This window comes from Priapulus caudatus, unplaced genomic scaffold, assembly GCF_000485595.1.
Source record: "Priapulus caudatus unplaced genomic scaffold, Priapulus_caudatus-5.0.1 Scaffold654, whole genome shotgun sequence".
NCBI classification, from domain to species: Eukaryota; Metazoa; Priapulida; class Priapulimorpha; order Priapulimorphida; family Priapulidae; genus Priapulus; species Priapulus caudatus.
The window spans coordinates 39,871-50,948 of record NW_014577715.1 but is presented as its reverse complement, the minus strand read 5'-3'; the positions used below and the strand labels follow the sequence as shown (position 1 = coordinate 50,948).

At 40.0% G+C, this 11,078-nt stretch overlaps 1 protein-coding gene across 1 annotated transcript in view; it reads right to left on the bottom strand.

The window, feature by feature from the left end:
* The window catches only part of LOC106812491 (DNA repair protein RAD50-like), a 33,177-nt gene that overhangs the window by 18,356 nt on the left and 3,743 nt on the right, over positions 1 to 11,078 (bottom strand). Inside the window, exons 5-13 of the mRNA XM_014816381.1 lie at positions 9,981 to 10,008; positions 9,480 to 9,580; positions 7,174 to 7,217; positions 5,618 to 5,792; positions 5,323 to 5,412; positions 1,248 to 1,463; positions 878 to 979; positions 561 to 630; positions 266 to 366 (exon numbers count right to left, since the gene is read on the bottom strand). Coding sequence (XP_014671867.1) covers positions 266 to 366; positions 561 to 630; positions 878 to 979; positions 1,248 to 1,463; positions 5,323 to 5,412; positions 5,618 to 5,792; positions 7,174 to 7,217; positions 9,480 to 9,580; positions 9,981 to 10,008 — 927 coding nt within the window. The remainder of the gene's footprint in view (positions 1 to 265; positions 367 to 560; positions 631 to 877; positions 980 to 1,247; positions 1,464 to 5,322; positions 5,413 to 5,617; positions 5,793 to 7,173; positions 7,218 to 9,479; positions 9,581 to 9,980; positions 10,009 to 11,078) is intronic.

The window sequence follows — 11,078 nt, the reverse complement described above, 5'->3', positions numbered from 1 at the left end:
GCGCAATGAATGATGGGACTAACTCTAGATCACGCGAGAACAACGTGAACGCGTGATCCAATATGGTTGTGCCCACAATCGCAATAATTTTCACAAGTCGTAAAAAAATCGTAAGTTTTTCAGTTTGATCGTACATTCGTAGAAACATCATGGAATTCGTAAGGAATACGAAAAAATCGTAAGGGTTGGCAGGTCTGCATGAGATGTATTCTGTGGATGTGCCAACAGCAGTGTGCGGGATGTCGGATTCCTTTCCTTCTCCTACCTTCGTCGTCTTGCTGTTTGCCTGTGCTGCCACCGCAAGCTCGTGCAACTGCTGCGTGAATCGCTGGATCGCAGAGTCAGCGAGGCCCTTCACAGCATACCCTAGACAGCACAAGCGCCCTCTATTACACTCATCGCCAGTTTCATTTGCTATCGGCCGGGTGCCGGAGATGGAGTGCCGAATCACAGGCAGATGGCCCTCGGTTGCTCATCTTTGCTGAGGTATGTGCGTACTGTGTAATTACGCTTTGGTTAGTTGTCTGTGTAAACTTGCTTAGTAGGTGGGGGGAACGTACCGGAGAGTTCGTACTCGGAGGCAATATCGTGTATCTGGTTCTCCCTGTTGTTCAGCTGTTGCTTGTGTTGCTGGAATCAGAGAGCACGGCAATGTCACCTAAATCGACTTTACTTGCTTTGGCATCATAGCATTTAAAACTTTACACATAGGTACAGCACTTATTCCTTTATCAGGCTGGATTACATACAGATTAACTAGCGTGTGGTTACAAATATTTCACCAAAGCGCCCCAGAGCAGTGCTCCTCTGTGCATGGGCTAGCTATTTTGCGAGGACCCATTTTTGCTACTACTTTACGTTAAGAAGACATATTCACCTCAGCTTCTGTCTCTAGTTTTCCCTGCTGCAGCAGAAGTTGGCTTTTCTGTTCTCCCAGCTTGCTACGTTCCCGCGACAGTTTATTCAACTGTTCCTCTTGCTGCAGGAAAAAAACTAGCCTTTCAATCATTTTTACGACAATGTTAAGGTTCGTTCACAATGCTCATACAGAAACTATGGCCCCCAGTTCGACCCAATGTCTCCAGTTGCAAATAAAACCTGTCGGAATTTGATTTCCTGTGTTAATCCAACCATTATGTTCCACCTAGTGGCAATCGCTAGCGACAATAGCTGTTCCCCTGTTTCATTTCTAACCGTCGCACCGGCTGCTGCCACCTAGTGGCAATACTTGTCCCGCAAGCACTGACCTTCAACAGAGACGACCTGTGTCGGCCGAGCCTCGTCTCAAACTGCTCGATGTCTCGCTGCAGCTCTACGGTGCTGCCCTCGTACGGCGCGTTTATGTTATCGCGTAGCGTCGAACAGCGGGCACGCAGCTGCACGCAGTCGTCCGCTAGCCGGTCGTCCTGCGTCTGCAGCTGCTGGTAATCATGGGCCTGCTGCTCTCGCTCATCTATGTCCGTCTGCTCGACGACGCAGACGACAGACGAGCAATAACACGTCGTTATAGCAACTCAACGTATTAATGAATAACAATAATAATGATGATGATGATAATAATAACACGTCGTTATAGCTACTCAACGTATTAATGAATAACAATAATAATGATGATGATGATAATGACAATAATGATAATAATAACACAGTTATAGCTACTCAACGTATTAATGAATAACAATAATAATGATGATGATGATAATGACAATAATGATAATAATATCACAGTTATAGCTACTCAATGTATTTAATGAATAACAATAATAATGATGATGATGATAATGACAATAATGATAATAATAACACACAGTTATAGCTACTCAACGTATTAATGAATAACAATAATAATGATGATGATGATAATGACAATAATGATAATAATAACACGCAGTTATAGCTACTCAATGTATTAAATAAATAACAATAATATCAGGAGTGTATAATATAGATCTATATAATACCTATATTATACACTCCTGATAATATTAATGAAACAAGTGCCGCGGAGCGACAGCGCTCATCTAACGTCTACTGCAGTGACTCTGTGGTGGAGTGGTGGGATTCTAGTAAACCCTGTTAGTCCCAAATGTGTTCACATACACGCCGAAACAGTGGAATGCACAGGGATGGTATCAGGAACCTTCTCAAAGGAATGTTCGTTGGGATCGTTATGAAAGTTGCCACGAGATGGCGCGTACGTTTAAGTGTCTTCAGATTAAAGATGGAAGCTCCCATCGTACGTAGTAGCAACAACTATTTGCAAGACAGAATAGGTAAGCACTCATCCATTTACCTACGCAAGCCTACAGGCTGCAATAGACAGCTGCCACCTGTAACCAATTAACGCAGGCAAAAACTACACAGTACCAATAACACATGCACTGGCAGTAGCCACTGGCAGTGGCATACGTTACATGTAACATACTGACAGTACAGAATGCCATAGAAATTATACGATTTAAGGAGCATAAACCTTCTTTAACCAAATTTAGCTTTTGAAATTTCACTGTGACATTGTAGCCTCATACATCCAGGCATGTATAGATTCTACTAGCAAACCCGGCAGTCAAATTCTTTCTAACAGACAGTCAACAAATCCATGTTTAACCCTCCTCTTGAGGGTCAAAAGGTTATCTGACACTTACTCTTCGCATGTCAGCAGAAAGTAGATTTCATGGTCCTTTCAATAATGCCATAAAAATGGTAGGTCACCGCTGAAACAAAAAAGTTTTTCATTCTGTCCATTAGGCCACGTACTCAGAAAATGTCTGATATCTGACCTTTCCCCCACTGCCCTTTGACTTGTGACCTCTAATTTTGCACTGGTGATGGGTTTCCTGCCCATCACACTATACACCGAATATTAAGAGCATAGGTCGAGCCGTTAAGATTTGTGCCGCAATTCCGTATTTCTTCCTATACCCCCTCCGTTTACTATTTACTCCTATCTAGTGTTGTCAATCGGTTGTAATTTCGTAATCGATCATCGGTTGGACCCAAGTAACCGATGATCGGTTACAATCGGTTACTCGGGGTGTTGAATGCCTGCGTGTGCGTAACGTCGTGTGAATGTACGTGTGTGCATGTATGTGCTTGTTTAGCCCTGTTTACTGTTTGTTTTGCACTGTTTACTACTGTGTGTATAATACATGTACTGATTGTCATAACTTTTCCAAGTTTTTTTGTTTTTATTAAATCGATTATGGATTTTGATAACCAAGCGCTTGGTTCGAGCCACTGTTCAACCGATGATCGAGTATAATCGATGATCGTGACATCACTACTCCTATCACTATCCTATCCTATCACTATCCTATTACTCCGTTTCCTATACTCCCGGGAAATATCCCCCCTCTGTTTACACATCTTGACCTTTGACCCTTGACCCCCAAATTTGTCATCCTGAGTCCTTTTCACAATTCCCCCCCCCCCGACGTCCCGAATATTGTGACCGTACGTCGAGCGGTTAAGATTTGTGCCCAACTATTGACTACGTCAGATGAGCTAATAAAATACAGGCAATGAGTAACGTCATTTTTGCAAAATGTACGTTGTATATTTACATTCGACTACATATAATATTAATATATAATGTATTTCATACAATGTAGCCATGTAAGAGAATTCTCGCTGCTGAACAATGTCTGCTAGGTCGAAACAATGTAAAATATATACGAACAAGGTTAGAATCAATTGAAGTAACATTATTATTGTCTGCATGCTCAAACTAGCACAGCATATACAGCAGGTCCCTTACCAATTGGATTCCTCCTGGTGACAGAAGATGACACTATTGATGACAGACTTGGAGACCCCCAGAGAGCTTATCATTTCCCGGTTCAGATCAGCACACTTTGATGTCAGCGTGATTTTCTGCATAGAAAACAGTGCATTTAACAATAATTGCCAAAGTTTTCGGTTGAACGGCAAAGTGGGCAAACACAGCATATTAGCACAAACACAATCTAACAATAGATGCATTACTGACTGCATACATTAGGCCTACTTCCTTATTTACCACAGAGTTATACAGATATGCTACCACCACGTGTACATAAACAGCAACAGTTCAAGAAATCTATTTCTATTGTGACAACTGTCTGTGACTGTTTGAAAAGGTAGTTTTATTACAAGGAACGTTTTTTTTATCATGTAGGAAGGTTAACCTGGACTTTTGACTCATATGCCAATGTGCTTAAACAGGAATACAGACGAAAATAATAAGCTATGGTAGGTTCTCAGTATTAAATGAAACATATAGTTTCAGTTTAAAATGCAAATGCTAGGGGGATAAATAAAATAAAAATAAATGAATGTGATGAATTGCCAGCATACCTCTGACTTTATAATGACAATACCTACTTCATCATTTCTATTGTATCTAACCAAAGTACCATCTAGAGTCTTCATTGACACTTGTTTTACCTGAAATATAAATTACAATAATACAATCAGTTAGACACGTGCCCTATTATACCTGCATTGACACAAGGCATAATAACCCAGATTACATAACATAAAACTGTGGGTCCTTTAAGGGTGGGTTTCTATAACACAGGTTATGTGAGACTACCCCACATGAAAAGTCCGCACTCAAATCAGCGAATACACACAAACCTCGAAAGGCTATAAAAAAAACTGTGCTTCTATAACCTGTTTTTGTAGTCATGTGAAGACGCACCTTACATATGTTTTACTCATACATCTAGCTATGACTTGCATTGCCTGGTACACAAAGAATATATTAGAAATTTGATCGGAATTACTAATACATGTTAAAAGAAATGAATAGAAAAATGCTGATAAAGTCAAGGTACTTTATCAACATCTTTATAGCAATCTCAGGCACAATCAATATGCTGATCAAACTGGGAAGCTTTCAAATTGATATCACCTCAACACTAGCTAGGCTTAAGTGTTATAGCTACTCAACGTATTTAATGAATAACAATAATAATGATGATGATGATAATGACAATAATGATAATAATATCACAGTTATAGCTACTCAACGTATTAAATAAATAACAATAATATCAGGAGTGTATAATATAGATCTATATAATATCTATATTATACACTCCTGATAATATTAATGAAAAAACTGATGATTATTATGACGATAATAATAATAATAACAAAAGTAAGTGTAAATAATAATCACCGTTGCTAGTAGTATGGTTACTGATTGAGTAAACGGATAATTAGGGGCAGTCATTCATAGCAGATTTTGCAGTAATCCACTGACAGTGTGTAGCTGCCCACCACAGCGTGTAAGTGGACATGAGTATTACTCTAGGATAGGTTAAATGTTCATAATACCTGAACTGCCTCCAACTGCTCTGTTAAATTTCTAATAGAGTCGACGGACACTGACAATTTGGTCTTAATTCGCTCCATGTTATCTTTGATCTGAAATAACGCACAAAAACATTCCTTACTGTTTAGTGTTATCGTTGATTCCCACTGCTGCCCATTATTCAATGTTCCCGTTTACTACTGGGCTAAAAAGATCACCGGATTCATTTTTCCTATTAGTTTCACCACGATATCACAGCGTTTTTTTAATCTTGCGTTACGAATAAAGGTTGCTCTGTTAAAAATAGCAATATAGCACCTCTTCTGCCTTGTCCTTGTTCTGCTTGAGGTACTTGAGTGCGCTGTTGTGTATCTTGACTTCTCCCTGCTGTTCTACCCTCTGTTTGCGGATTGAATCCAGCGCTTTTATGTAGCGCGTAGCCGCAAAAATCTCGTCAAATCTCTCCTTTAGCGCTTTTCCCTCTGACAACGGCCTACAAAAAACATAAGGCAATCAATGGCTTTTCGTATTTAGAATGTTATAAACAAGAGCCGCAGAGCGTCTGGGCTCATCTGAGGTCTGTTGCTACGGTTATAAACGTAACATTTAAGTCGTGCGTAGTGACACCTTTGTTAGGCGCAGATATGCAGATACGCAGTTGCATACACATCATTTCAGCAACCTTCTGCATTCTGCATACCTCCCAAATCCCATTGGTTGATACAAAACGCGTGCCTGAAACTCCTGTTTTATGGTGCATTGTGACTCTAACCCTAACCCTATTAAAAAAAATATATATTAATTGTTAATTTGTTGTTATTAAATTGTTGTAAATAAATCATGTAAATATTTGCGTTAACTCAAAAAAAATAGTTAAATGGATAAAGATAGAAAAATACAGAAAACAGGTAAATAATAAAAAACCTGATGGGATTCGAACCAACGACGTTTGAGCCGTCACGCCTGTGCTGTACGCGTTTGGCTATCCAGGCTTATTGGGTTTCTAGATTATGGATGTGCCATGAATGACAACACTATGACGTCATTGAGGCAGTTCAGTGATCCATGTTTGTTGGTCAAAAAGTTATCAGACACTTACTCTTCGCACGTCAGTGGAAAGCACATTTCATGGTTCTTTCAATAAAGTGATAAAAATGGTAGGTCAGCGCTGAAACAAAAAAGTTTTTCATTCTGTCCATTAGGCCACGTACTCAGAAAATGTCTGATATCTGACCTTTCCCCCACTGCCCTTTGACTTGTGACCTCTAATTTTGCACTGGTGATGGGTTTCCTGCCCATCACACTATACACCGAATATTAAGAGCATAGGTCGAGCCGTTAAGATTTGTGCCGCAATTCCGTATTTCATCCTATAGCTTAAGTTAAGGAAAAAATATTCCCCCTCCGTTTACACCTCTTGACCTTTGACCCTTGACCCCCCAAATTGGTCATCCCGAGTCCTTTATTAGCCCTTTTCACGAGCCCCCCCCTTCCCCCGACGTCCCGAATATCGTGACCGTACGTCGAGCGGTTAAGATTTGTCCCCAACTGTTGACGAACGGACGGACGGACGCACGATCATGCGATTCTACAAGCTGCATCTGACTACGTCAGATGAGCTAATAAATACAGGCAATGAGTAAGTATATTTTGCAAAATGTTGTTGTTATATTTACTATCGACTACATATAATATTAATATAATGTACGATATATCATACAATGTAGCCATGTAGAGAATTCTCACTGCTGAACAATGTCTGCTAGGCCGAAACATGTAAAATATATACGAACAAGGTTTAGAATCAATTGAAGTAACATTATTATTGTCTGCATGCTCAAACTAGCACAGCATATATACAGCAGGTCCCTTACCAATTGGATTCTCCTGGTGACAAGATGACACTATTGATGACAGACTTGGAGACCCCCAGAGAGCTTATCATTTCCCGTTCAGATCAGCACACTTTGACGTCAGCGTGATTTTCTGCATAGAAAACAGTGCATTTAACAATAATGCCAAAGTTTCGCGTTGAACGGCAAAGTGGCAAACACAGCATATTAGCACAAACACAATCTAACAATAGATCATGCATTACCTGACTGCATACATTAGGCCTACTTCCTTATTACCACAGAGTTATACAGATATGCTACCACCCGTGTACATAAACAGCAACATTTCAAGAAATCTATTTCTATTGTGACAACTGTCTGTGACTGTTTGAAAAGGTAGTTTTATTACAAGGAACGTTTTTTTTATCATGTAGGAAGGTTAACCTGACTTTTGACTCATATGCCAATTGTGCCTTAAACATGAATACAGACGAAAATAATAAGCTATGGTAGGTTCTCAGTATTAAATGAAACATATATAGCTGTTGAATAGATTCAGTTTAAAATGCAAATGCTAGGGGGATAAATAAAATAAAATAAATGAATGTGACGAATTGCCTAGCATACCTCTGACTTTATAATGACAATACCTACTTCATCATTTTCTATTGTATCTAACCAAAGTACCATCTAGAGTCTTCATTGACACTTGTTTTACTGAAATATAAATTACAATAATCAATCAGTTAGTTACACATGCCCTATGTATACCTGTATCTACACAAGGCATAATAACCCAGATTACATAACATAAACTGTGGGTCCTTTATGGGTGGGTTTCTATAACAAACGGTTATGTGAGACCACCCCACATGAAAAGTCCACACTCAAATAAGCGATATACACACAAACCTCAAAAGCTATAAAAAAACTGTGCTTCTATAACCTTGTTTTGTAGTCATGTGACAGACCCACCTTACATATGTTTTACTCATACATCTAGCTATGACTTGCATTGCCTGGTACACAAATAATTATATTAGAAATTTGATCGGAATTACTCATACATGTTTAAAGAAATGAATAGAAAAATGCTGATAAAGTCAAGGCACACTTTACAACATCTTTATAGCAATCTCAGGCACAATCAATATGCTGATCAAACTGGGAAGCTTTCAAATTGATATCACCTCAACACTAGCTAGGCTTAAGGCTAACTCAGGTCGCCCTTACGACCTAGTCGCCGACAAAATTTGAAGAGCGTACGTCAAAAACCGGCCAGATCGCCGATAAACTCGACATGAGTTCTCTTACGATCGAAAATACGGTCGCCGACTGCGATCGCAGGAATAGAACGGTTCTATTTCTATGCGGCGGTCGGCGACAAATCGTGAGTGGCAGCCAATCACCGCTACGTCTCGAGTCACATGATTATCAAAAGTCACGTGATTAACAAAATGGCAGCCTACACAGCACACAAACCCTTTCTCAAATATATATTAAGTTTTTCCGTATATCACAGTGCAATTTTTAAAATTCTTTTCTGCACATGATTATAACGATTTCAGAAAATTGAGGATAGATTTAACAAGTTACCTGATGTTTACTGGTAATTAAGCGCCGTTTTGTTGTCATGTGACTCGTTTTATTGTAGACTATAGTCCCGGCGTCAAGCTTGCTCTGTTTGTGCTAAAGAAACTGCTTGTGTAGTACAAATACTGGGGCCGCAAACCCGTCTACGTTTCCTGCGAGAACGCTACGATCTGATCGGCCGATGTACAGCGTGAAGTCACTTCAAGTCGACGTGAGTGTTGCTACGCGCTAATCGGTGATAAAGTACGGTCGCGATAGTCAAATCGTAGAGCGACCCTGAGCAGGGCTTTACATGCTGCACATGTTGCTGCCCAAACTTGGAATCTTGCACAAACTTGGAATTTCAGCGCATTCCGCAGTTTGGGCAAACAATCTTGAGATTGGGGCAAACAGAGGTAAACAGAGCTTGCACAAACATATGATTATTTAGGATTTCAAATGTTATATCATAACTATAAGGTCGTATACCTTCTTTCCTCAATGTTTTTCAACTGTTTGGCACCTTTGTATAAATATTAAATGATTATAATAAATATTGGATAAGATTTAATATGAGATAAATCTCTTTCTTAGATTTGCACCACTGCACACCACACCCTCGCTATGAGCGGTGTTGAATCACCAACTGTTTTCAGTTTGCCCAATCTTGAGATTGGTCAGCCACAACTAGGGAATCCGCAGTTTGGTCAGCACAATCGCTGCACAATCTCCTGAGATTGTGCAGATTCCAAGTTTGGGTACAACATACATACGTCTGCACTGCCACAAATGATCGGGTGACTCGTCATATCTTTACCAGCCATGTCCTTCATTTGTAGTTTTACTTGTGCCTTAAACTTCAGACTCCCCGCCACTAACATGTAAATGACAAGCATAAAAACTCATTTCCAAATAATGCGTAATATGATGAATGTTCCAGCAAAAGTTACATTGAATCACAAACATGAATGTGTTTTGTGGTCTGGTCAGATAGCAATGAAGGTATATTTTCAATGCATGATTAACATTAGTTCACCATATTGCCGTGAAATCAAGCCAGTTATGGAGACTGGTAAAATAGATGTTATGATTAAAACTTAGTGCAATATGAGAAAATTCGGCCTGAGAACACATCTACTCTTGTGATTCTGGCAGCTTCCTCTATTACAATACATACAATTTTTCCCTATTACCTTCCCATAACCTCTAACTTAACATAAGGTCTAGATGTACCATAAAGATTAATGCATGCGAGAAACATTGACCAAAAACACCATGCCAGTATGAGAGGCCAACAGATGCCTACAAAAAGACCGAACAGAACCTATAGCCACAACTTTCTGGACATTGCACAAACATTTGTCCTTTTACCTGCCACTGGGCAGGCATTTCTCCTGTTGTAGCGGGAATTATTTCAAGCAGCTCAATATTGGTCTGAAAAACATTGCACATGAATACTGTTATTTCTTTAGGGTCATGCAGGTATAAAAACTGCATATTAACAGCCAACTATTGATTAATAGTGCCTCAAAAACTGATTAAATATAATTGCATCTGTTGTTATGGCAGATAACAATTCACGTGACTCTATATAAATTGATGATTTTAATCGAGCCATTGGCTGTGATTTGGTCCCTTGATCTCTTAAAAGCTACTGCTACTTTACAAGCAGGTTCTCCCCAGCGATGAAATTCAACAGGGGGGGGGGAGGGGAAGGGGGCGTCGAGGGGCTGTTTCTTTTACCGTCCACATAATTAATGCGTTAAATCGTCACCACACCATTAGACGGTATTTGGGGTTCTTGTATCATATAAGATAGCCCGAGTCTGGTGTACAGTTAGTGTTTGGGTGGTGGCGACAGCCGTTGACGAGGAATGTTTGACTTGCTTGATTGTCTGCCAGTGCGATGCGTGGCCCCCGGTTAAAAATACACGTGAACTCCGGGTGTCCTGTCGAATGCGTAATCTTGACGATCACATTTCCCTCCGCTGGCAAACTTTTATTGTTGGTGAATTTTAATCGGGGCGGAGGTATTTTAACAACGGGCGCCGCAACGATTGAAACAGGCGCGGAGTTTTCCCAAACGGGGCGCGCCGCCCCGTTTGCCACACGTGGGAGAACCCTGACGAGGAAGAATTTAAACGAGAAACATTGTAACTAATTACAGAGCACCTTAATTGTATCATTAGTATTACAGTAGTAACACTTACAGTCTTTCCTGATCCATTTGGCCCAAGGCATGAATGTTAACGACAGAAAATTCCATTATTTGCCGGTCAATTAGCCCTCTGCACCGAAACTTCGCACTCCCTGTATGCTGTCTTTGTGATGGCTGGACATTGTGTCCGTTTATATAGCCCTGTGGTTAATCT